General features: G+C 41.8%; 2 protein-coding genes across 9 annotated transcripts in view; both read left to right on the top strand.

Annotated features, from left to right (window-relative positions):
- Window positions 1-45: 45 nt before the first annotated feature.
- Window positions 46-26,096, top strand: CABLES2 (Cdk5 and Abl enzyme substrate 2). Of its 7 annotated transcripts, none has more exons than XM_026075326.1 (10): window positions 11,248-11,526; window positions 15,304-15,375; window positions 15,568-15,660; window positions 16,857-16,934; window positions 18,581-18,710; window positions 19,350-19,515; window positions 20,264-20,367; window positions 20,757-20,863; window positions 22,205-22,409; window positions 22,866-26,096. In XM_026075326.1, the coding sequence occupies exons 1-10, from the start codon at window positions 11,504-11,506 to the stop codon at window positions 23,004-23,006; spliced, it is 1,119 nt and encodes a 372-aa protein (XP_025931111.1). In that variant the 5' UTR covers window positions 11,248-11,503; the 3' UTR covers window positions 23,007-26,096. The 7 variants fall into 7 exon arrangements, with proteins under 7 accessions (XP_025931605.1, XP_025931361.1, XP_025931111.1 ...); XM_026075404.1 differs by having other exon boundaries at window positions 11,250-11,526; window positions 18,602-18,710; XM_026075820.1 differs by lacking the exons at window positions 11,248-11,526; window positions 15,304-15,375 and adding an exon at window positions 46-347.
- A 364-nt stretch (window positions 26,097-26,460) lies between these two features.
- Window positions 26,461-26,605, top strand: part of RPS21 (ribosomal protein S21) — a 4,318-nt gene continuing 4,173 nt past the window's right edge. Inside the window, exon 1 of one of the 2 annotated variants that reach the window (XM_026057666.1) lies at window positions 26,461-26,559. The gene's annotated coding sequence lies outside the window, so the exon portion shown is untranslated. The remainder of the gene's footprint in view (window positions 26,560-26,605) is intronic. The other variant, XM_026057656.1, reaches the window with a different exon arrangement.

The raw sequence follows: 26,605 nt of genomic DNA, 5'->3' as shown, positions 1-26,605 counted from the left end.
CGCCGCTGTGCACATGCCCGCCGCCGCTCTGCCTGTGCGCCCGCTGCGCCCGTGCTGGAAGGGGGCTGCTCGCAGCGCTGCTTCCCTCCTCCCTTGAGCTGCCCTGGCAGTCGCGGGAGCTGCGCTGCGAGCGCCGCATACGCTGCTTAGCTATTTGCCCAGCTGCATGGGCAGAGAATGCCCGGAGTTGTGCAAGCGTCTGGTGATGCGGATTTGCAGAATATCTCGACAGCTTAGTCTCCAGCTGGGATGCTGCAGTAACCCGAATGCTTCATGCTTTGTGCTTTTTCAAAGCCTGATCTTTGAAATTTTCTGTTTGCAGAGGAGGCTAATAGAGGCGTTGTTAGGTAAGCTCTTACTCCATGTAATGTGACTACTACTGAGTGTAGTACCTTCCCTTAATTTCTGCTGCTTGTTTACATAGTAGCTCTAAGAGGAATATTAATACATGCTTGTATGCTGGGAAGTTTCTGAATCAACTTCAGAGAAGGATATTCTGGCCTTCAGAGGGAAATTATTTTTTTACATCCAGGGGACTTCTATCAGCCTGAAAGTGTGAGGTTTCTAATCTGCTGAAAGGCAGGATCTTGTTCTTCGGGATTTAAGTTCTAAAGAAACTCTTGTCAGGCCTTTTCCTTGCAGAAATAGCTTTGCAAAGTGGGCTGGTCCTCTGAGTGCACATATATGCAAAACAATATCAAAGACATCCAAGTCTCTATGTTCTTTATAGTGGCTTCCAGAGCTTTGTTGGTAGACTGAAATAGAGATGTCTGTGCTTTAAAGCTGGGGAGCTTTGCTAATACAGTTGATTAGTGTTCCCTTTCAGTGCACGTTCACGTAACGGATATGTCCTTTTGATCATCAAGAAGCTGCTTGATGATGGCAGTCAAGCCATGGCAGTTGGCAGTTCCAGCGAATTTTAGAGGAAAGCAGCTATTTGTGAGTAAGAATGTTTTCAGGAGTTGCCCCTGCCAGGTTGGTTTCTTCTTGAATTGTCATGTACCACCCATTGCTTTCCTTTTCTTAATGGAAGGGACCTTCTTTCCCCACTTCTTGAAGAAATTGAAATTGGGCCTGCTACTTTAATGCCCTGGATGCACTGATTACGCTGTTATGTGCAGTTTGTGCAATAAAGCCTAAAGTAACAGTGTTGCTATGACACAGCTTCTTCATAGCACTCATGTGGTCCTCAAAGGCCTGTTCAGTGCACTAGGTGCTGTGCCATTCGCGCTATTGTTTTAATATTGCATATCAAGCTTTTGAGGGCAAGTTTTGCATCAGGAGCGTTACAAGTATAATTACCTCTGTGTGTGACACAATGCTCTGTGCACAGGCATACCGAATTTTGTACAACTGGAATTCATGTAAATTATTCACTCCTTCCCCTTTCCATGCCAAGTCAATAGGACACAAACTGAACATTTTTAAATACATACTCCTTGGATTTTCTTTTGTTTGGTGTCCTTCCTGCCTCTTTCCGTGGCATCTAATTTTAGATGTTGTTATGCTTCGCTATAATAATTCTAATCAGCCCTTCTGAAAAGAATGTTAAATCAGGACTAAATGGTAGAAAGAAGTGTGAGGAGGATAATCAGCAGAATGAAAGGGTTTCTGTGTGACTAATGACAAAACAAACTATGATTTTCTTCAGCTTGGAAAACAGAGGGCTGAAAGGATATGTGGCATTGCCATAATCATTTTATGCACCTCTAATGAAGGTGATCTGGAGTGAAAGTTCATGTCTTTTTTTTTTGGTCTTAAAAAAAGAGTTGCAGGGAGCACTCATTGCAATTGTCAGGCAGAAGAGCCACATCTTTTTTTTTATATATGTGTGATGAAGTTGTCGGCTTCATTGCTGCAGGAGTCCAAGAAGTGTAAATGGCTTAATAAAGGGACTGAACAAGTTAATGGATGACAGTCTCTCGGATGTTAAATATGAGCCTGTGTCTTACTGAATCCTTCTCCTTCTGGCAAAAGGATAGTTTTACGCTGCCTGTGGAGATGTATTAAAAAACTCTTCCGAAGTATTTACTACCAGTCTTGTTGGTTGCCAGAGTGGATGAGATGGACCATCCTTTGGAATGACCATTTTGACTGACGGGAAGGCTTTCAGAGTGAGGGACTTGGAGCACTTTATTTTCTCCATGTTTGGTTTCATGATCCATCCCGAGGTGGTGGCAGCCCCCGGTCCTTGCACAATGTCAGTGTCCCCTTTCGTTGCAGATACGCAGAGTGATTCCATCAGATGTGTTTCCATCATGCAGGATAGTTGTTATTATACTGCGTCTCTTTCTGTATCGTGTGGTATTTGCAAAATAAGATTCAGAAAGCATCTAAAAGCTGCATATCTTTCTGTCGTGCCTGATACCAACAAGCCAACCCAAATGGTTTTCCTTTTTTGGAGGACTCTGGAATTTAGATATYTTCTTACGGTAAAGTATGTTGCCACTCACCACATGGGTTAACTGTTTACATCGTGCAAATATACAGGCATATGAAGTCATCGGAGCAGAAGGAGGAGGCGGTATTTGCTACTCTGGACATCTAATCTTTGGTGCCCACTTAAGGCAGCTGTTCTCCTTAGAGTCCTTATTTTAGTCACTGTGAAGAGTTGCTTTGAATTGCCCTCAGTGGAGCCTCCCTTAAATGCACCAGGGCCTGGGCAGAAGGGGCTCCCAGATTTACCCTGTTTGTTTTAGGCGACCAGTGTTGCCGTAACTGGTGATTTCATAGCGCTGGTGTGTGCTCACATCAGTAGAGGTCACTTTATTTGTCCAGAACTGGCAGTTTCTTTGTACAGAGTTTCATTAGAAAACTCGATCTTGTTTGACTTGACTGTGAAGCTGGGAAAAGCCGATGGGACTGGCTGGCGTAGCTCGGGGCAGGCTGCGACTGCGCCTCGCTGGAGCCGGGATTCGTTTGTTAGCAGCAGACAAGATCTCCGGTGGGGTCCAAGGCATGGGTGAAGTGCTCAGGTGACGCAGTGTTGAGTTTCTCAGAGTTGTGGTGTAGCTGTCAGGCCCTTCAGGATGGAAACTTCGGTGGTGAACTGGGTGTGTGTTAATAGTGCTCCCTTGGAGGTACTGTTTAATCGAAATGCCTCGTTTGGATGCACTGCTGGCTGAGCATTATAAACTTTAATCTTCCATTTTTCTTTTTCTAAAGAATGTTCTGTTTACAGGATCTCAAGTTACAAATCTGTGCTATACCAGCTTTCTTACTCTGCTTGTCATCCCTCCTCCTTTTCCATCTTATTCCATTCTTTTGTTCTTTCAAAGAACAAGCCTAACAAAAAGCAGTGGAGGGAGGCAGCAAATAATGAACAAATCAGCATTCATAGATTTTAATGAATTTCTGCAGCTGGGTCTGAAATTGGCAGAGCTTTCTTGGGAAACACAAATAACAGAGCCCTGAAAATAGCCAGGTTATGAAAGCACAAAGAATGGGAACAACAGCCCTGAATGTCACTGCTTGTTGTGCACTTCAGAGGTTTCAGTATGGTGTAATGCATTTTGCCGTGTATTCCCTATGCATTGCTGGGCCTAAGAACAAATACTGGGACTAAATTATTTGCCACTGAAGCTTTATTGCCCTTGATGTTCAGTGGTCAGGGGGCTGAACTGAATGCTGATTTTTATTTATTTATTTATTCCTGATAAATCAGATATGACTGAGCTGATCTAGATCATTTTAAGGGTGAGGGTTTAAACAATAGTTGATAACAGCAATACTTTGGACCAGTTCTGCTTTTAAGTGTTAACTGGATGCAATATTGCTGACATAGTTGTGATCAAATTTGTTCCATGTGTAAAATGGCAGAAATGCTTGGTCAGGCTTTTATGCTTGTGATGGTTGAGGTATGGTTCTGTCCTGCTGACAGTTTAGCTGCTGATATGCATATTTTGTTGAGGTGGATGAAATCTAATGTTTAAAGGTCTTGGTTTTAATTTCTAAGCTATATTTGGAGTAACCTGAGCGCATATGGTGCTTTTCAGGAAGCAACAATATTTAACAGAGTCTGGAGGCTTTGACTTTACAGACAAGAGCAATAGATTGAAAGGTGCTGCTCAGACCTACAAACTAATACTTTCTAAACCCGTACTTTATTTAAAGCTCAGCTGAAGGCTGTAGTCTCCTTCTCGGCAAATACAGTTTGCTTCTCTCATATTTACACCTGCAGGTGAATTACATGGGTCCAATATTAAGTGTTTATGACTTATGATTAGTAACTACCTATACTGTTTAATATCTGAAGCTCCCAGCCAGATATAATAATCAAAAAAGAGAATAAGTAATCCGTATGCCTAGCAGGAAACACGGAGATCAGAAAATACATGTCCTTGTATCCCATGCACTTCCATGAGGGGTTCCTGGTCAAGCAATCATGGAAACTTCTAACAGTAAGGTTATTAGACCCCTTTGTTTGGAAAGGACGAGAGGCTTTTACAAGCAGCCTTGTTCCCCGTTTGGAAGGAATCTGCATACGGCAGTGACTGTATTTGCCGTTGATCTCACCTGCAGGCAGATTCTGTAACTTTTCAAAGCGATTGTGCAAACGCCCCTGACAGCTGTGTTTCGAGGCGATGTGTACTGGCCGCGGGAAAGGGGAAGCTCTAGAAGAGTGTCGTTCTGACCTTTCGTTTTTCCCTCGCTACCAGCTTACAGGGCTTTTCTGAAGGAGGTGCTGATGGTAGTAGAAATGATGTTGTCTTGCTTCTTCAAGTTAATGTGTCGTCAGTTGAGAGGGAAAATGCTACCAAATGAAACATGAATAACTGAGCAGCTTAACTTCTGGGAGGAATTGGTGGGGCCCTGACCCAGGCTTCCAGCAAACAAGTCCTGGTGTTTTGCGAGCAGATTTTCCTTATTCTGATACTGCTGTACTGTGGACTTGAATGTACTTCCAAAGCTTTATGTAATAGCATGGCTATTTTCTAGCAGTTTACTTGCAATATTATTTACTTTACAAGGCTTCCTCCAAGTCAGGCAAAATAATAGAAGTTTTATTAGACCATTATTTTCAAATGTAACTCTTAGCTCTGAAGTCTGCGGGAACTCAATGTACTGGCTTAAAATAGAGCTTCTTTGGTTCATTGTCTAAAATACTTATCTTTTTCCCTCCTCCTCCTTATCCCCCCCCCCCCAAAATCTCTGTTGGTGAACAAGTGCCTCCCTTTGAGTCTAAGCACTCAAACTTCACAAAGCTCATGTTGAGCAACAGCTGTACGCTGAGAGCTGTGAGTGTGCGTGCTGAGTAAATGTTTAGATTGTCATTGCTCTTTACCATAACTCCGCTTAGCACAAAAGTGCTTCTTGATAACTGCAGATAAGTGGGCTGTTCAAACTTGCAACTGCTTTGCCGATTGACCTGGCAGCTAGTTCACCTTATCTGCCGCTGAAGCTCCTTTGTCAGGGCTGCTGTTTGCTTTTGACACAGTAACTAAACCAGTTCAGAAGAATCATTAGCTGTGGTGCTCCGTTTGCTGCACTCGTATTGACAGTGGAATGAAGTACAGAGGGAAATACCTTTGCTTTCGGTTTTAAAGAATAGTTTTGAACTACAGACCAGCTCTTCTGCTGTGTATGTGGTTTTGGTGGGGGAGGAGGAGAAAAGTGACTCCCACAAAATTCTTTATTAACCTTTTTTTTTAAATTTACTGTGATACATGTCTTTTGGTCATGTTAAATCTCGAAGACTAACTTCAGCTATCCTGGCTTCCACCTTCTTCCAACCGTCAAACAGTTCAAGCTGTGAGGCTGTCAGGCTAAGTGAGCTTGAAGATGCTTGTGATCCTTCTTTTGAAGACTGCCCTGAAGTATGCTGGCTCTGTAGTTTGAGTTTAAAAATGTATAATCTGTTGTGCACGTATACATAATGAAATTTGGATCCTTTAATGAGCAGGAGGTATTGTTCATAAAGCAGATCACTGCAGATTTATGGTGCTCAGCTACAAAGTCTGTCACGCTAGCTCTTTATATGCAGAGCTTTTAAACTCTTAACCTTTGGTTTATAGTTATTGTGTATATGATTTACTGTAAATTGTTTTAGTCTAACTTCTGAAAAAGATGTTAAAGGAGGAGTCTTTACTATCCTCTTAAGTGCAAGGGAAGCAAGAACATTTCAGGAGATACAGCTCTGATTCATAAGAAATACTGAGTCTTTAAAAGCTAAAAGCTTGCTACCGGTTAACCCTGCTACCTGCTGTGATCATGGTAGCCCTTCCCTTCCAAGCGCTRAACATCTAGATCATATTCAGGGAGCACTTCTTGGGCCGCTTCTTGCGTAGCATGGAGGTACCAGAGCTCAGCGTGGCTTGCAGGAGCCCCTCAGAAAGCTGGATAGCTGTTCAACTTGCTAGCCAGCCACACCGTCTCGGGGAACAGCGCGGGCCGAACTGCCAGTCGAAGCTTCTTGGTCTACAGCACGGACGGGCTTGCATTTGCTCTGTTGTGGTCACTGCAGCGTAAGCATATGTTTTGCCTTGCTGAGCTACAACCTCTTGATTGTGGGTTAGAGGAGATGACAAAGGTTGTGGGAAGAACCAAKTATGCATAAAACCAACAGGAGACCTCCCTAAACTTTCTTTGAGGTTTCCTCTAGTCACCTGTTCTGAATTCTTTYGTCTTCCTCCAAGTAAAAGGTTCTCTTTTTTTAATTGGGAGTTTTGTTATGCTGGATGCTTTTATTCTAATAAGTCACATAACAAAATGTTGTGTCCTGGCCAGCACATACAGCTTGCTTTGTGAGAAGCAGCTGGGATTTTAGGAGCAGGGTTTAGATGCGTTTCAGAACAAGCGGGCTCTGGGCACAGCAAATCTTACATCTGGCTTGGTGGTTCTGTTGCAACATACGGTTTTCGTAATACTTAACTGGAAGGCGTTATTTAATCCTTGGGTTGTCTAAACACTCTTAGCACCAAAACAATGTGATATATGAAATGCAATGAATGCAAAGCTTGTTTCTTAGTAGCATTAGGTTCTTAATCATATGGGGTTGTGAATCAGCAGTAAAGGAGCAGCCACTGTGACGAGTATCCACAGTAATTTCTTTTCTTGTTAGTATATGGAGCCTTTCAGGCTTAGTGAGCTTCTCGCTTACTTGCCTCCAACTTAATTCAATCTATCCTTCATTTCTGTTCCTTCTCACTTGTTGTGTATGCTGCATGATGTATTTTTTTTTTCTTGCAAGTGGCTTTACTTTCCTTTGAGAAATGCTGGATTTTTTTTTCTAGGCTGTTTTGGACCAGCTCTGATGCAGGAAAGCCCCTTGTGCCCTTTCAGTTTGGTAAACAAACCTTGAATAAGAAGAGAGGTCAAGGAACTGGGCCTCCTCTCTAATCCTGTGAGGTCTGACAGAGACCTGCTCCGAAACATAAAAGTACTTTCCATGCTAATTTAGATAAGCAGTTTGGATTTCTTCTTGAAAATGAAGCTTCTTGGAGAGAGAAACTAGGCCCCCTGTGTGACTCTTGCATTTGTTCTCTGTCAGTCCTGCATTTTAAACAAGCGTCAGAATGAACTGCCGGGACAGCGGCTTGCGATGCAAATTGCACTGCAAGAGCTCTACGTTTTGGCCCGCGTGCTGCGTGTTTGCGCATCCAGCGGTGTTGCCATAAAGCAGTGAGCAGCTCACGTTGTAAGGAAGGAGCTCTTTAGAGCTGGGCAGCAGCTGTACTGTCACTTATGCAGGGCGTCTTCTGCTCTACTGCAGCTCCACGGTGGATGCCAGGTTTAAAAACATCTATCCGCGAAAATGTCTTGCTCAGTCCTCAGCACTTGATGGCACAGATTCTTCACTGAAGCGATTTGTTGCACCGAACATGTGGTTATGACAGAATGTTTTGAATGGGATTCAGGATGAATGTGGTTTCTGACTTCTTTTGGCTTTAATTACTGAAAAGTTGCAGCTACTGGCGAGTTGTACTCGATCTGCTTTTGAGGAGCAGGAGGCTCGTTAATACAAACGTGGAGGGTGGTAAGACATGGGACATTATGGAGAATGCCTATTTTCAGACCAAATGCAAGCCTGAAGACAGTAAATGTCTCCTGGTCTGCCTAAATAATGGCAGCTGAGAAAAATTAAACTTTATTTTTTTTTTAAATCCCCGATGCCAGTGTTCTTACCCAGTCAGACTGAAGCACAGTTCATATCTGCTTGTTGGCTTGCATGTAAGGAAGGAAAACTGTACAGCTTAATTCTTTAAAGTATGCCTTGACAAAACAAACTTGACAGGTATATCTTCCTATTGTAAACAGAAGTAGGGAGCTGGATTTCATGTGCAGATTTTCTTTGATGGTTGTTCCTAAACTGGTGCTTCCACAAACCAATAAATGTTTTTTGCCCTTGTTATATTAATAACTCAGTCTCTTGACAGCTGTGATTATACCGAGGCATGTAAAAGACCTTACAAAGGGACATTCATATTAAAATAAAACTCTTCCAAGTGAAAAATGGGAAACCAAATTCTATTAGCCCCTAATTTCACACTGTAATTAAAAATCCTTGACCTCCATTCTGTCCGCCTATTAGCAGTCTCTATTGCTAAAGAGCAACAGAGAATCTAAGCCTTGCTGCTAATTTTAGCCAAGTGCCTGTGGGCGTGCATGCATCGTGGCACCCTTCCCTCCAGCAGAAGGGTGATGGATGTGACTCCATCTGAAATAAATCCATGGTGCCTATGCACTTGGCTGGAGGAGATCTCAAGTCATGTAATTGTCTGGCTTTTGTAGCATCTTTGAACACTTGTCTCGCTGGGCCTGACTTCCCGCTCTCTGCTCCTGCTTTGAATCCGGTTGCTGTCTAGGTGCAGTGAAAATGGGATGTGGGGACAGGAGTCCGGTGGCAAACGTGCTATGCCAGCAGCAAACCTGAAAGCAGTCGTCTTCACAGAAGCAGAAGGCAGCTCGTGTGATCTAAGTGAATTTCATTCCGCTGCTTTGTGGTGTTATGGTATGGAAGGAGCCCAGATATTTTGGAGCAAAAATATAGGTTGGGTGCAGGCTGTTGTTCTTCCTGTTCTTTTGTCACCTTCTTTCCGTGATCCTCTGGTTTGTTTTCTACTTTTTCCTTTCTCTGTCCACAGAGCTCCCTGTAGAAGTTCTGTGAAACTAGCAATAATCCTAGGATAGGTGTTGATGCAATTTATGTAGTGAATTGTTGTATCAGGTTTCATGTAGCTGCTAGTGTGCATAAACCTCTGCTAATGTCCAGTATTCTCCAATAGCTTCCCCATAACCATTTTCCAGAGCCTCCACTCAGCATAAGTAATCATAAGGCATTGTTTATCCCTTATGGTAGAGAAAAGCTGAATGATTGATTTAGAGTTCAGAAATGGAAATCTGTTTCCAGCCAGCAAAGTGTGAGCAGCACCTGATCTCTTGATAGTCTCATTCAGTGTACCTGATGATGAGGTCACTAAACTTCCTCGTGAAGTATGGTGCAGGAGGAAGCTTGGGTGATACGAGCAACTTGGTACCTAATCAGATGTTGCAGTCCTTTCTCTGATGGGGTGTAATGACTTCAGTAGCTTACGCAGCTTGAAGAGAGTGCTGAGGCTGGTAGCGAGTTCTCCAGGCTCATGGTGGGTCTCTTCCATGCTTCTGCACCCCAGCACTACCTGAAGCATCACTGGCAGCATGCTCGTTACTTTTAATGGAATTCTGTAAAGGTTAACAGAAAGCTACTGCATTTAAAGTGAAATATGCCCAGAACTGCAATAATGGTGCAAAACAAGAATGCAGTGTTTCTCCTCTCCTGTTTAACTGCCATGGAACTAATCATGATAAAAAGTCATGACAGAAGACAGTGTCCAGACGCTGTGTGGCTGAGTGATACTCTTGTAGGTGAAAATAGCTGAACGCTGACTGCACCGACCCTTTGGCTGACTGGTTGGCTTTTGTTGGCTCAAACTGCAAACCTGCCCATGTGAGAAAGGTGGGGGGTACTTTGGATGGGAGGGGAATACTATTAAGATTTTTAGAAACTTCTGACTTAACCCCTCCTTAGGAAGGGAAGAGACCTGTTGGAGTCAGTTCACTTGCTATGACAGAAATACAGAAACCAGAAGGGCTAAACAGAGACATTTCAAAAAGGTGAAATAGCAGCTACACTTACTGGCTTAAGTAAGATCATCAGCCACTACAATTTTAAGACCAGACTACTCATTTTCGCTCTAGTGGAAATAATGGATGGATATTAAGGCTGGAAAGCCTCTGAAGGAAATAGATTGATATGGAAATATTAGTTAAAATGAGATTCATGAAGACTGCTGGTTTCAAAGGTTATACAGAAAAGGCTTGGAAGCAGAGCCTGCGTACGGCAGCAGGTTCTGTGGTTGTGGAGCAGGTGGCCAGAAGGTGCGGAGGGCTGACACTGTCACTCAAGCGAGTGGTATGGCCCAGGATGAGCCAGAGCAGAAGAAGCTTGCTTGTGCCTTAAGTGATGTCTGATAGCACGGGAAGGGTTAGTGTCTCTTTTGCATTTGCTTAGAGATGACCAGTCTTTAGCAGATACTATGACCTGTCTAATTACAGCAAATTCCTCCAGCTTTACCTTTGTCCTTTGGGGTATCTGTAGACTGGCCTGTTGGGACAGGGGCAAAATACTCCTGGTGAGTCAACTGAAAGGTCACTGTTCGTTCTTTAATCTGCTGTGACTTGAACAGCTTTTTCCCTTCAGTTTGCAAGTCGGGACATTTGGGGATTACTGATGCTATACATAGGTTGCTCTTAGCTGTATCCTGTTGGGTTGGGACACTTAAGAGCCATGTAAACCTCTGGGTCAGGAAGCTTGCGGACTGCTTGGCCATCTTTGTTTGCCCTCTGCCGGGTGTTTCTCTGTCCGCACTTGGTAGGGCGCTGTCAGGAGTCGAAGGAGACAGAGCTCTGAAGCTAGGAGTAYTGGCAGTTGGGGCTCTTCAGTGGGAAATCCATCCGAAAGGATGATATGTGGGTTGGCTACTGCTTCACTGGGGGGAAGGTGAAAATAGAATTTTGAATTTAAGTTTTTTTTTTTTTATGTTCATGTTTAGCTCATCCCAGATTCAGCAGCTGTGTTGGACTGTGTGTGTGTCCATGTGGAGATAAGAAGCAGAGGCTTAATCCAGAATTCCTCTACTTGATAGCCCCTTATCTCTGAGCACGTGTTGCCTGGGGTTGTCTTCTGGTGGGTCCCCCAGAGGTGCTGGTTGTATAAACATRGTTACTATTTTTAATGTCAGGGTTCTGGGAATGTCCTGTTTTATTGGCTCCTAAAATAAGGGGGTAAGCCTCAAAAGTGATCTCTTGACCAAAAAAGTACAAACAGACAAGCAAAAACCCTCTGTAGCTTGTCAAGAAATAGCTGTGCTCGAGTGGCTGTTTGCTCACAGCCATGAACTTCGGTTGGTATTGGCTAACGGACGTGTCTGAGCCGTCTTCAGGGTACGGCTGAAGTTATAACCTGCTCCTCAGAACTCATTACAACTTTAATATTGGATACCTTAACTTTCAATTGCCAAGCAGTATGTCAGTAAGAGTGTTTGTAAGGTAACTTATAGTACATGTGTAGATTTTTGGTGTTCTGTTTCACTATTTAGGTGGCATTTGGCAACAAATGCGCTCTAGAAACTAATTATAATCCTTTCAATTCCAGTGGATCAGACCACAGGCGAGGAATGTTATCCTAGATGAATCTGCTTAGCTCAGGGTATGTGACTCAACTTTTTTTTAATCGGGCAGAAGCCAGCAGCTGCTAAAGTGAATCCTGTGTTCCCTGTTCYTGAAGTGTGAATTGACTGCATGAAAAAAGCACTAAAACGAAAGCAGGCCGTTAGCAAAATAAACTTGGGTGCCTCAGAAAGCATTAGTTTGCAATATACTCCAAAAAGGCACCGTCTAATAAAGAAGTTCTGCTGACTAAGACGATTGAGGAGACCAGCAAGCTTCTCGCAGGCTGCAGCGGCAGAACGGTGTTGCTGTAAAATGTTTACTTGAGCAAACACGCTATTTAGGTACCAACTCTAACTGGATATGTGAGACCTCTGTGTGTACCCTACCTAGAGATTTGAGGAGCATGTCTTGCCCAACACCTTGAATTTCTCCAAGGTGACAACTTCACTTGAGGACAGAAAATATTGGCTATAAATGTAGCTAAAAACGACRCTTCCTGTTGGCACAGTGGCGATGAGTCACTGTGGTTTTGAGCAAATGGGCAGGATCTTCCTCTCATTGCAGCAGTTTCTTTACTTAGCTATGCAGTTACAGAACAGCAGGTTCAGGGGTTGTTCCCCCTCATCCCCAATACTGAGGAAAGGCAGAGGGTGCTCAGAGCAAATAACGCTCCTGACCGTCTCCGCTGGGATGGCAGCCGTGGCTCTCCGAATCAGGCCGGCTAGTTGCATTGGCACCCTTTTGCAGAATCGCGTGCTCTTCTTATACCCATCCCTGTTGTCGTTGGCTTTGGTTTCATTTTTCCTTTGCTCGCCCACACGYGGCTGCTTTCAGTCTCCCTGAGAGAGGCTTCTTTTCAGGTCTCCCCCACTGGGGGAGGAAGACTAGGGAGGGATCAATAACTGTGTTCATGCCAGTAGCTGTGAGATTGGGCTCCACATTTCACAAAGGTGGTTTTTTCATTGCAGGTCAGATGCCAAATTAGAGTGGAAAGCCACGTGGATGTGAAATTGTTGAATTTTCTCATTCTATTCTTGCTGGAAAAGAACAAAAAAAATATTTTAAGACCGAGGTATTGGTGAAGGGTGTTAAAGGCAATCTGTTAGGCGTGCCAGGGATGTTCTTTAGCGGCTCCCTCAATAGTTGCTGGTTTGTAGGAGGCAATCGCTAGCAATAATAAAGGTGTTAGTTCATAGGGAGGACTTCCCTCTCCTGTGTTTACAGAAAAGGACACTAATTTTTCAGCCTCCTACTTGTTAGAGTTGTAGGTGTTTATTGCATTTTCTTTTATTTATTTTTTCTTAAGAATGTCTGAACAGCACTGCTGAGGAAATGAAAGCAATATCAGATTTACTTTAAGGGAAAAATAAAGCCTTAAATGGGAGTGTAAGTTGGTACAAATTCCCTTTTAAAAGGACGCTATGGAAATTATAAGCAAACTTTGGGAAGAAGAAGAAAAAGGTTCATTTGTTTAGTTTGGCATTTGTTCTCAGTACATACTTGAAGATACAGGGAAAATGGTAATTTACATTCTCTTGAATGTATAGTGAGGAATGAGGAATTAATTTAGTTTTAGGAATACTTTGAGACTGAAGTGTCTTTTTGGAAAACCTTTCGATAAGTGTTGGTTTGTACAACTCCAGGAATAACATTAGAAACCTCATTGCAGAAGTTTGCCTATGGATCAGCATTTTTAAATATCACTTGTGTCAATGTATAAGGAAAAATACCAGAGCATCACCTTTTCTGAAGTGCTAGTTTTTCCTGCTTCTTAAACTCGGAAAGAAGAACTGGTATAGCTTTAAACAAAAGGAACAAATACCCCTGTTGCAAATAATCTGCTCGTCATGGAAATTTGTAATTGCCTAGAAAGTGCTGTGTGTTGGTGACTCTGCATGGTCGTTATGATGCACTGTGCAAAGTGTAACTGCCACGTCTCGCTGGCACAGCTCCTGGCAGGCAGCTCTGGCAGTAACTCCTGAGTAACTCAGAAGAGAGGAAATAACTTGCAAGAAGGAGGARAAGAGGTGCAAGCACCTGCTTTGTCGCTCAAGCAAGTGTGTACTTGCACTCCTCAGCACCAGGCTTAAGACAAAGCAGCCAGATTTTGTTCGTGTCCAGTACTCTGGTGTATGTCCTTCTGCAGCAACAAAATAGTGTGTTTGTATTTCTTATCCAGCTCAGGCTGAAGAGGATGAAAGGCAAAGTAACTAGGATTAGCAGATTGTTAAGCTATTTCGAAATCTTGACRTGCTGGACTTCAAGATCCATTTATCCTGAAATCTTTTATTTCCCTGCACCCATGCAAGGTACGGTGCTTATAGTCTAGTGTTGGATGCCAACTTCTAAGCCTGAGAACCTGGCCTCAGCCTGTTTGAATAGTTTGGCTACTCGTGTGTGCAAGTGCTCCCAAAGCTGCTCTTGGAGACCTCGGACATCCCCGAGGGCAGTGTGCAGCCGCGTAGCCCAGGAGAGTGACTGCTGCAAGGCAGTATGACTGCTGCCTCTTGCATTGCAGATTTCTAACTTATTAGAAGCAGCAGCGATTTCTTTCTCAAAGTATTTATTGTTTTTCTAGGGATGAGATATGTGGAGCTTAAAGATTTTTTTTTCTTCCCCAAAAGTGGATCTTGTAAAACCTTTAAACCAGAGTCCTGCAACTTGTCTTGTACGCTTAAGTTGACTTCCACAGGAGCATTGTCCATCTATTGAGTTACTATGTAACCTTGAAAGAAAAATTTGGACTTCAGTGCATGTGACTTGTGCTAAAAATATAGCATAATATATGCTTAAACAACGCATAAAATATGGAATCTGAACTCAGTATTTCGTTGGTGGCAGTTGAATCTGAATGCATTGTTCCTTTGCAAATTGCAGCCGGAGGATTTCACAATTCATTTGTAAATATCTACCAACAAAGAACGAGCTGACTTTGACAGTGTTAATATATCTTACTTTGGCAAGGTCCATTTTTCTGCTTAAATGTAATACCCCATTACTGTTATACTAACTCACATAATTCCTGCTATTCTTCTTTTTACATCTTCTATTCTGGGATTTCAGATGGGCAGTGAATACTCCTTGCTTCCTCTGATAGCCCTCCCTCTTGTTTTTCTGAGAGATCTGTTAATTTTATTGAGTTAATGTCGTAGACTTTTAGACTGACTCCCAATGCTGGAGAAATACCGTGTCCTGCATGAAGGAAGAATGCAGATAGAGATGTTCTATCATCATACAGCTATATCTGTATATATCAGTAGATTGATTAAAAATGACTTATTCCCTTGCCTTAATGTGGGGGGCTTTTTGTAATATTTCTTATAMGATTTTAAACAAGTGTTTGGAAGCTTTTTAGGTGTATAACTTACAGGCAAGTGTTCCTATGTGTTGAAGATAGTGAATGCTCTTGTTAATTAAATTGGTATAAATACATAATTCAAAATACGTCAAGGCTGTAAAGGTCCTGGAATGGGGGGAAAAAAGTTCTTGGCCTTTTAGAAATCTGAAACTCCTAGCTAAGCGCTGTTCCAAAAAATAAAAATAAAAAAAATACTGCCTTTTTGTCAGTATGAGCTCATAGATCTGTTGCAGTTCCTAAACTCGGAGGCCATGAACTAATATTGTTCACTCTTCGTGGTGTTGTACATTTTACAGAAGGCGTTTTATCTCCCAGCGCTGCTCTCTAGACTTTTTAGAAGACATAGTGGAATATGCCAGTGTACGAAGGTACTTTTTTTCAAAAGCAGCATTAATCTTAACTCGTTGCATGCAGTCCTCTCCTCCCTCCACCCTSTTCCACGCCAATATCTGAGGTCCTGCATGCTAGTGCTGCCATCTGATCATAAAACTGGCATGACTTTTTTTAGAGCATATAAAGAGTGTGGTGGTGTTTTCTTTTTTTCTCTTTAATAATTGCAGAACCAAGCACATCTCTGGGTCTCCAAGACACAAAAGTTTGAAGAAGATGCACTTCATCAAGAACATGAGGCAGTATGACACGAAGAACAGCAGGTAACTTCTGGAGATCAGCTGTGCCCCTTTTACTCATGGGAAATAGGATACTCTCAAAAATAGACTCCAGGAGCGCAGTGTGGTTAGCCATTTCATCTTAGTGGTAATAATATGTGATGTCCATGTGGTCTTGTTAATTTTAAATATATATGTGTCAAAGGCATTACATGTTCATATTTGTTATAGCTTCAGCAATATTCCCATGGTTCTGCCATCCTGCTTTGAGGAGGATGGGAGGAGGTTAAAGGCAGACATCACTCTCTCCCAGCCGCTTCCTCGTCTCTGGCACAGAGAGAGATCAGAGCTGAGGAAGGTGTGTGGAGAATGGCCTGGTTTATCTTAATTCTTGACTTTTATTTACTGTGCAGCAGAGAAAGAAGGGGCTGTGTCCCTATTTAATACTCATAGAGCTATGAGATTTTTGAGTAGTACCATCATCCAAGTAAGTATAAAATATAAATCTTGTGAGATCTCTCTCAACACTGTCAGCTCCAGCATAGTAAAGAAAGAGGTGAAATGAGTGAACTTTTGAGAACTGTTTGGCTGGAAAAGGGCACTCAGAATGAGAATTTCTGTATGGAATATAAAAAAACTGGTGTTATTCACAAATAGCATGGGCTCTTTAAGCGGGCATGTGTCCCAAGGGAATCAGATGCATGACAGATAGCCTTTCTTTAAGGCTTACTGTGGTGCCTTATGTAAACTGTCACCTGGTCACACATTTGATACTGGTAAGGTGAAGCTACCGCTGCAAAATTCCTGTAGAAGTGGGAAAGCAACTAGGGAAAAGTGACTTACTTTATAAGAGCAGGTAAACTGTCTTTAATAGCTAGTGCCAAATATGAGTGAGAGGAAAGTGCAGTCAACACTGCTTGGGGGTACGCTGTCTCCTGATCCCTGAGGGTGGCAGACCAGCAAGTCAGAAAATAATTTGGGGATTCTTGTATAGCAAGAGTCTATAATAGTTGACTCTCACTCCTAAATCAGCTTTTTTCATGTGTATATATATATATATATATATATCTTCTGGTTTTGTGCCACTTTCTCAAAACATAGATAATGCTGTGAATTTTATGTAATTTACAGGGCAAATTAAGAGAAATCTGGTGTTTGTGTTCCGTTAAAAAGCTGTCTTCTTGCTGCCTGTAACTTCTGAATCTTAATTCTTATCCTGATGTTTTCCTGTCTACTTACAGGATAGTGTTAATCTGTGCTAAACGAACACTGTGTGTGGCTTTTTCTATCCTACCTTACGGGGAAAGTTTACGGATCAGGTGAGTCATCTTTAACTGCTTTGTGAAATTTCTGGGGTATTGTTTGCAAAAGAGCTTCTTAAATGAGTACAGTTGCTGTAGCTATCCTGTTTTGAAGCAAGTGAACATATCTGACTTGCCACTTAAATATATGGACAAGAGCTTGCTGCCAGAGCACTAAAATCAGACATTGCCCTCACGTCTGTTCATTCTAACTTCAAGAGAGAATACTGGAAAAGGGTAGGCTTCTCTTCAGATGTTTATTCACATGCTCAAGACTCCTGCCCTGTGGAATTCTTGTTACCAGCTGGGAATATGTGACATGATTTGTTGCAGTATAGGAGTATTCCCATACTCCTAAAGTGGTCAAAAAGCAACTCTCCCTAGTGTGACAAGCAATTGTGTCGACACAATAGCATAGCAGAATGAGGAAAAGCTGTACCTTAAACGTGTTTCCGTTGCCATGATGGCCTGTGTATCCGGATCCTGCCACTGCAGAGCTGTACCTTTGCCACCTTGATCACTAGCTATACTGATGCTGACAGTTTGCAGGATAACATGGACTCAAATACTGTTCTGCTAACTCAGAGCATCAGGGAAGGATGCTACCTTTGTTACTGAAAACTCTTCAAGGGTTTATAGTGAAGCTATATCTAAATAAGATTAAGATGCTCTTTKAGCTTTCAGCTCTTCTAAGCCATGAGTGTCATTGTATTTGCAGTCTAAGAGAAACCGAAACAATTTAGCCTGATTAATATTGCATTTAGTTTATTTTGAACTCCATTTTTGTATAGAACTGTAAATAAGACCACTCGTGAGAAATAACCTGCTAGCTGGATTTTCCTGCAGCTTTGCTCAGTCCCTTGTGAACTCTTAAGATGATTCTGTGAAGGTCTGTGATATACAAGTATGCTATAAAAATATTCATTTTATTTTAATCCACTTCTGTCAGGACAATTGTGTCGTCACCTCTGTCCTGTACATAACATATGGAAGAAGGAAACGGATGTTTAGTGGTGGGAATTGCATTGTATTCAAATATGCTTGCTATAAAAATAGTCAATGGGAAACTATTCTTTCATTTCATGGAAAAGCRGCAAGGTCGCTGGAGTTATTGTAGAGCAGTTTTGAGCACTGTGTCTTTCTGCTCGTGTGTAAGCTGGCCATGCAGTTCTTCAACTGAAAGCTGCTTTTTTGCGTTGGAATTTAGGTGACAATGCTGCATGCTGCCATCACTGAAGCAGAGTTCTGCTAGCAATACTAATTTTTAGTGTGCGCTTGTGTACACAGTGGTTGGAAAATTGCGATTGAAAGGCAAGTTTCTAATCCTGGAAAATTAGTAATATAAATCATGCTTAATGTCAAGTGTTTGAGCATTAGTGTGTAACAAATGGAATAATTTTATGCAGAAATACTATATATAAAAACCTGARTTTACTTTTAGTAGCTATATTGGTACAGATCTGAGTTAAAAATGAGATGAAATCTGATTATTTAATGAAGAATCTCTACATTTTTGAGTAGATTATTCAAAGATTAATGCTTGCTTGGAAATGGGATYGAGGGGATGCCCTGTTCCCACATAGTGGAACTCTGACCTTGTGGCGTTGGCTGTAGACAATGGTTTATCATAGAGGAAGTTGAGCTTGTGCTGCATTTTCYACTAGTGCACTCTTATCTGCATTTAGCGATCTAAAAATGGACGGACAGAAACAACGACATCCTTCTGGGGGAGTTTCAGTCTCCACTGAGATGGTGCTTGGACTGGAAGGTGTAGAGCTAGGAGCTGATGGCAAGGTAAGGAAATGCTTTGTATCTCTTAATCTGTAATGCTGATGACTAAACTACTGACAGGAGCAGGGGATGATGGGCAGATGAGTTAGCCTCTTCTAGCCTTGTCACGATATGACCCTGGGGCAAATCRTTTAATTTATGCTGTGCTTCGCCATCCATAAAATGAGAGCTCTAGTTTTCAGAGCTGTGAAAGTTTTTATTTAGATCCTTAAAGTTTGAGGKGTTGGGATTGAGTTGTGATAATGCTCCTCTTCGGGAGGCTGTCAGTTCCTTATCATTTCTGTCTCTGTTTCTGGAAAATTTGACTCTTGGATCTCAGACATCTTGTGAATTATGATTTGATAGAAGAAATTAAACCTGTTCAATTAAATTCATGTACTGCCAGAATGTTTTTGATGTGATTCTTGCCTTTTCTTCTCCCATCCCCTAAATCCTCTACAACTCTTCCATACTGAAGTGATGGAATAGTCTTTCCCGTGTCCAAATTCTTCCCCCTTCCTCACCTCCTGTTGCTGTAAACAAAGGGGTCTCCAACACCAAACAAACTCCAGGGGTGTGTCTGTTTCGAAAAGTCCTAGGTGTTGGAAATAAGCGTTTCAATAAAGTTCCCTTTATAACTACTGCAGTTTTCTTTTATTTAAGGTTGTGTCCTATGCAAAATTCTTGTATCCAACCAATGCCCTAGTTGTCCGCAAAACTGACAGCCATAGTGTTGTTCCTCCATGTCGAGCCAGTGCTTCACGGAGTCTTCCTGGATCAAGGTATAAACCTGTGACAGCAAAAACAATACCAGCAGGATCTGAGATAGGTAAGGTCGACTGCCAGCTTTGTTACCACTTGCACACACAGCATGAAATGAATATGTTTGTCAGAAACAGTGCAATTGGTGAAATGCATTTTTAGGAAGGATTTGTTGCAGTTGGAGAGGGACTGTTTTTAGTACATCCTAGCAAAGAAGGTTTGTTAATGAAGTCCAAAAGATGAGTCTTAGGAGACTTGCACGCATTCATTACATTCCTCTGTATATCTGGCCTAGTTGTATTTACACAATTCAAGAAGTGCAGGCTTCTCCTTGTAAATCTAATGTTTTATATTTTTCAACAAGAAACATCTGATGGACAGGTGGTCCTCCTTGCCTTCCAGCCCCATAGCAATGCATTAACCAAAGAGTTTATGACAAGAATCTGTTCTCTTCTGTAAAAGTGCACATCTGACAAATATGTCTGAAAGATTTGAGTATATGCAAATGAATTCAGTCTTGTGCTGCTGTTTTCTGTGCATGTTTGCGGAGTATGAACAATTAGATTGCACTGTCTAAAATGGTACATCAAGCATCTGTTAGAGAAAGCTTGATTTGTTTTTTATTAATAATCCCAATACCTGACTGGTGCATTTATTGAATTCAGACAGACTGCTGTAGCTGCAGTGTCTGCAGATCCCAGAATGCAGGCAAACTCTTAATTTTTGCTGTTTGAAAACTCTTTTTAAGAGGAAACACAGAATTTCTAAAACTATGTGTCTTGTGGCCCAGTGTTGTGCCTTCTTCATTCCTTCAGGAAATGAAGCTGGGGAAGCAGCAGAATATGATCCAAATCTTCTGGATGATCCTCAGTGGCCCTGTGGAAAACACAAGCGTGTTCTCATCTTTGCCTCTTACATGGTAAGTGACTGGCATCCCTGAACAGTGCTTGAAGACCCTGCTATAAGGAACTACCCCTAGGGAGAGGAGAAAAACAAGCTGTGGCTTTTTTGAGAACTGATTAGGAAAAATACCAACAGTTGGTTTTGCACATTGAGCTTGTCAAGAACCARCCTGGCACTTATGTCTGTGTTCCCATTTGTTATTTGTAACCATTTGCTTACCAGCTTATTAAGACTTGTAAGACTGTGGCAGAGACTCAACCTTGGCTATTAGTTAGCAGGACATTACAGAAATGTAAAATAGTGAATAATAAAACTTGGTTTTGCCTTAAAGTGTCCTTGAAAGGCTTGTTTGGCTGTCAGTACTGCTAACAGGAGCAATGACAAATTTTGCCTCCTATGTTTCAGACAACAGTCATAGAATATGTGAAACCTTCGGACCTTAAAAAGGATATGAATGAAACCTTCAGAGAGAAGTTTCCTCACATCAGGTTGACACTGAGCAAAATTAGGAGGTAAGAAACAAGAAGTGAGTAATGAGGAAATCTAACACTGTACAAAACTGCTTTTATCTTCCACTTGCATGAAGCAACTACTAAATCTATTAATAGTATATATGATTAAACACTAATCTCTTGTTGCCAGTTGAGCTGACTGTAGGATTACAGCCTTGTACTGGAATGCTTTGGATTCTGTGAAAGGGTAACGGTCTCTTCATAGTTCAGCCTAAAAGGGCATTGTTTCATCAACTGTTTTGTACTAATACTAATAGCTAATTAACAGTGAATCAGCATTAGGCCTTGCAAGAGATACTTGCAGCCTGATTGTTTGGCTACAGTGCAGTTCCACTCTTAACTGGATTGTCTCTCTGAACCATACGGCTATTTTTCCCTTTCAATTACAAGACTAACTGATGACCACGGACTCTAACAGGATTCTAGTATAAAGAATAATTTTAGATCTGAGGACTCTCAGTAAAGAAAGGCATTTCACACAGGTAGGACTATGCCATGCAGAATTCCTTGTCTTCTAGAAATGCTTCTGGCTATTCATCAGTGAGATGCACTGTTGCTTCTAAAGAGAGCTGTAATCTTGCTGCTGGTACACTAGCCTTAATGCAGTCAGGGCACCCTGAAATAGCCAGCTGAAAACATGATTCAGCAGAATCATTACAGCTATGTGTAACCCTCAGCTCTGAGGGGAAGGTTTGCTCGATCGGAGTTTACATTTTCTGCCAGACTATCCTGCCCATCTCTTTGTAGATGTTTTGTGAACTGTAGGTTCACAGAGAGATCTCTGCAGGTGTAGCATGAATGACAGTGGTAGAGGTAGCACCTGTCCCCTGCCAGCTTGCCTTTATGCTGAAATGAAGAGCTAACCATTGCGGGAAGTGTGTAAACCAGTCTCGCTGCCCATTCAGTCCTGGTTCTTTCAGGATGTTTGTAGTAAACAGGACTCTATGCAGCAAGTACTGTGATCCACACCGCTTTCAAGTGGTATTGCAGAGGCCAAGGTGATTCAGTCTTATGACATGAATAGCAGACAAGTTTGGGAGCTCAGAGGGAATTGTACGGCAATAGCCCATCTGTCAGCGAGGCAGCTAAGCYGCTGATGTCCGTGGGCAGAGGAAGTGTTCTTCCACAGTAGATGTTGCCAGCCAGGTTAAATCAGTTCGTGTGTCAGATCCAGCTTGCTGCCAACTGAGCTACTCCGGTCTAAGATGATACTCATCACAGTTTTCCAAATAGAAGTCTTGCCTGTGTGCTCTGCGAGTTCCCATGCTGCAGTGTTTCTAGTGTATTTCATAAAAAACATCATGTTTGACAGTTTTGTTTTGTTTTTTCTTCTATCTCCAGCTTAAAAAGAGAGATGCGGAATCTGAGTGAAGAGTGCAATCTGGAGCCGGTTACTGTGTCCATGGCTTATGTTTACTTTGAGAAGCTTGTTCTCCAAGGCAAACTCAACAAACAGAACCGCAAACTGTGTGCTGGTGCTTGTGTTCTGCTTGCGGCCAAGATCAGCAGTGACCTCAGGAAACACGAAGTCAAACACCTTATAGATGTAAGTACTATCAGATTTKTTTCAGGTGTTCTCAAAGCCTTGTCTCTATTTCATAGAACAAGACAAAGGTTAAAGCCAAGGTTTCCAGTATAGCATGCTTGCATTTAAGACCAACACTCTCAGTCAAAGTCTCATTAGGACCCTTATTTGATGTTTTTTTTAATTCTTGAAAGGTACCTGAATGATACAGTCCACGTCATAATGATCCTGCAGTGAGCTTATTTTTCATTTATATATTTTTGTGTGAGAAACAGTAACTGCTGTGTGTGTGTCACAGCTGAGGTGATAAGCTGGTTTACTTGTTTGGTCCCAAGCAGTGTTTTTGATTCTATAGGTGCAGTCCTGGCCACGCAGCACTTACTTCTATTTTATGCTGACTTAATCGGACAGTGTGTTGGTATCTTGTGGATAACTGATTCTGTTTCTCCCCCTCTCTTCTTTTTTGTACTATCATAGAAACTAGAAGAGAGATTCAGATTCAACAGAAGAGATCTCATTGGTTTTGAATTCACCGTGCTCGTAGCTTTGGAACTGGCTCTCTATCTTCCTGAAAACCAAGTTTTACCTCATTATAGACGGCTCACACAACAGTCTTAACCAAAGCTACATTCCAGSTGATAGCCAGTGGCTCTGGGAATAGCATCACTGAACACTGCTGCTGAACTTGTCCCTGGCCTTTCTATGCCACAGTGCGCATCCTGTCATGGCTACAGCTAGTTTTGAAGTCTGCAGCGTTTTTTAAACTGTCAAGGTGTGCATTATGGATATGTATGCTGAGTCTGAGAGATGGTACGGAAAGAGTTGTTGAACTTTATTTTCTTTTGGATGTTTAAAGCACAAATATTCACCAGTTGGCTGTCACAGCTGCTGATTATTCCTTATTTATCTTTTCAGTTTTACTAAAAYTGTTCTTCCCTATGAAGAATTCTATGTAATTGTGGGKTTTTTGTTTTGTTTTGTTTGTTTGTTTTTTGTTTCTTTAAGGCTTTTATTTGCTTCCTTGAAACTAAAGGAAGCATCACTTCCATTCCAAGGCATCGTAAAGTTCAGATCTTTCTAAGAATCTTCTCACACTTTGACATTAATGAAATGCATACTTTGTTTTTTTAAAGATGYGCCTAAAACTGGCTGGTCTGGAACCAGTACTTTTTAAGTTAGTTATGTTGTTTAATGGGAATTCCTGAATTTATATAGCCATTTATTCTTTACCTGCATTGGCCTTGCATATAGGGAAAACAATTCCAGTATATCTGCACTAATGATACACAGGGCATCTATACTATACTATAAATCAGTAAGTAGCAAGACTGAAATTACTCTGTTTCAAATTAGTTAACTAACCTTAAGAATATACATTTTATTTAAAAAAGAAAGACTGTTTGAAAATCTGTCATGAAATACGACGTGYTGAACAAGGTAGGTGCAGCAAAGTGATTGCCATCCTAATTCACTCTTCAGTGGAAAATGATCACTTGACTAAGAGCAACTTGCTGTCAAATGTATAATTTATGATTTTTGTGTGTTTCAATGTTCTGTAGTTTGTAATAAGCACCTTTTTAGTATGACTGTCATATATGATCTTGTATGCTCTAAACACAAATATTTAAGTCAGAGTTATTGCTGCCAAACTAAGCCAATGAAACAAAGCATGCTCAATACTGAAAATGCTACCTTTTTTTAACCTTTCTCTGTTCTTCCAAGCATTGTGTCACTGTGATGGTCCTCATGAAATTGGCATTTGTTGCACATCTGAACAGCCACTTAGCGGCTGATGTCCAGCAGCACTCTAAGGCTTATGCAGAGGTTAAATAACTTTGACCATTGACTATTCCTTTGTGTATTTTTAAAATATCCAGACTGGGGATTCATTCAGATATAAGTGGAACCTTTTGTGATATTGGCTCTTGGTTTTATTTTCCTAAGCAATATAATGATACAAGTAACTGTCCATTTGCAAGGAACAAAACTGACGCTTGGCTATTATGGTAAGAAATCTGTAATTTGTTTGACTCCTGAATGAAATACTAGACCTCGTACTGAGGTAAGGATATCTGCTCTCAAATATGTAAAGTAATGTAAATTCCTGTCCTTGTATTCAATGTTTGTTGTAGATAAAAACAAAGCTGAAATTGATCTTCAGCCATGTTTTGCCTGAAGCTAATTTGGCTTCATTAGAATTGCAGCAAACTTTATTGGAGCCCCTTCCTCTTTAAGAAGGGCTCAAGATGTATTTTTCATATAACTACAGTGACTATCAAACCTTTTGTAACTGTGTTCAACTCTGTGTATGTAACTTAAGGTATTCATGTAAAGTTTAATATGTTCGTAAGTTCTCTTTAACACAAAAGGACTTTCCAGTCTTCTAAAATGAGATGATAGCTAACCAGGTAGACAATAAGCTTGCCAGTTATCTTCCAAAAGGTTTACAAAATGTTTACTAGTTAAGCTTTCTACTGAACATAACTGTCATTGCATGCAAGAAATACCTACGTATTAAACATCTAGCATATACATAAGCCTTGAAATTAGCAAACAGTGGTGAACTCAACTATAGTGGTTCACAACTTACTAAACTAATTGTGAAGGGGAAGAGAGGAAAAATTGAGCATAGAAATTTCTCACACAGTATCTCCAGAAATAGTAGTATACTTCAGTTAGTATGAGTGTAGTCAGAGAATGTAATTCTCCAGGAACTTTTATTCCTGTTTAGTATATAAAGAGTTTTCTCTAACAGTTAACTTTCCTTTCTCAAACTAGAAAAAAAAATGCTTTTTTTTTTTTTTTTTTTGAACTCTTAGCGCTCTCTATTCAGTGGAAGTTTGCCTAGTTACAGTGGGCATTTGGGCTGGAGTTAACAGTCGCAGAATGGAAGCTATGGCTTCATGTCATAAAATGGCAAGTTTTCTTTTTTAACTTTTTAGAAGAACAAATTAGGGTAAAGAATATTGCATTACAAAATGCTGAATACTATTTTAAAGAGAACTAAATATTTGGTCCGGCACATGCAGAGTTCTTGAGCTCAAAAGCTGTACAGAGTACAGGCCAAAAATGACAACACAAAGTGATCACTGTGCTTACATTTTTGGAATAAACAGAAGGCAATTCTCGAGTGACACTGCAGAACATTAGTTTCGGACTGATGCCAGCCAGACACTTAGTCTGCAACTTTTAAATTGGTACCTCTTTGTCGTCTGTGCAGAAAGAGTCATTCTGCAGAGATACGGTAACTTATGTGTGTATGTGTTTTCTATTTCTTGAGTGTAGCTTGCAGTCCTGTTCATTTAAGCCTGTGTGGCAATATTTATCTCTTTACCTAAAAGCTGCCACCATGTGGCAAAGAAGTATTACTACATTATTGATTAATAACCTAAAAATGGGACCCAAAATAAGGTATCTGCCAGCTTTACATTTTCACAGTCGAACTCCTCTTGCTTTGAAGAGAAATGTTGGTTTACATTGAGGGGTGGTTTAAGTCTGTGTACCGTGTAAATATGATGCTGCTTTGACTCAGCACGGAGAACTCTCTTGATAAGAGGCTGTACATTTTTCTGTAAACAATACTGTTATGGTTGTGTCCTAGTCTATTAATTTAAGTGTAGCCTGTTACATATATTTCACATGAATGAACTTGTGAAATTTAAGATGCTGTGAAATAAAAACTGTTTTGATACATGTTTTGTAACCAAACTCCCTGTTTTGGAATGGTCTTTAAGCTTCCTTCAATATTCCAGCGCTCCCAGGCTCCTTCCTGCTGCTGAGGAAGCTGGCTGCGTTTGGGTCGCTTTAAGCTCTTTTCAGCGGGGTTTGGGTACTCGGCTGCGTCTGCACGGGGCTGAACTGCTCTGGGTTTGCAATAACTCACAGAGCCCAAAGCCCAAGAGGCTAAAGACAACGACAAACCCCCTCGCTAAAACGCTCCGCGTCCCCCACGCCCACCCCCGTCAGGGCTGTTCCCGCCCTCCCCAGGCGCGCGGGGAGAGGGGCGGGGCGAGGCGCCCCACGGCGACCGTTTAACGGCCGCGAGCGCGGTGGGGGGGGGGCGGGGCGGTGCTGAGGCCTCGCCCCCTCGCGACGCCGCACCGGAAGCACTCCGTCGCCCTTCCGCTTCCGGGTGCCGGGCTCCTTCCTTTCCGCCGCGGGCTCGCGCGAGGTAGGCGGCGCGGCGCGGCGCGGCGCGGCGGCGCTCGGAGGGGGGA

Source organism: Apteryx rowi, unplaced genomic scaffold (genome assembly GCF_003343035.1).
Source record: "Apteryx rowi isolate R43461 unplaced genomic scaffold, aptRow1 scaffold_0, whole genome shotgun sequence".
Classification (NCBI taxonomy): Eukaryota; Metazoa; Chordata; class Aves; order Apterygiformes; family Apterygidae; genus Apteryx; species Apteryx rowi.
The sequence above is the reverse complement of the archived record's forward strand: the minus strand, read 5'-3'. Positions and strand labels throughout refer to the sequence as shown.

Excerpts from the sequence above, each read along its gene's own strand:
- CABLES2 (XM_026075326.1), top strand. The coding sequence starts at position 11,504 with ATGTCAGTAAGAGTGTTTGTAAG. Across the intron at positions 11,527-15,303 it reads TCAGTAAGAGTGTTTGTAAG|AAGGCGTTTTATCTCCCAGC; the intron begins GTAACTTATAGT and ends TACATTTTACAG. Across the intron at positions 20,368-20,756 it reads TCATCTTTGCCTCTTACATG|ACAACAGTCATAGAATATGT; the intron begins GTAAGTGACTGG and ends CCTATGTTTCAG.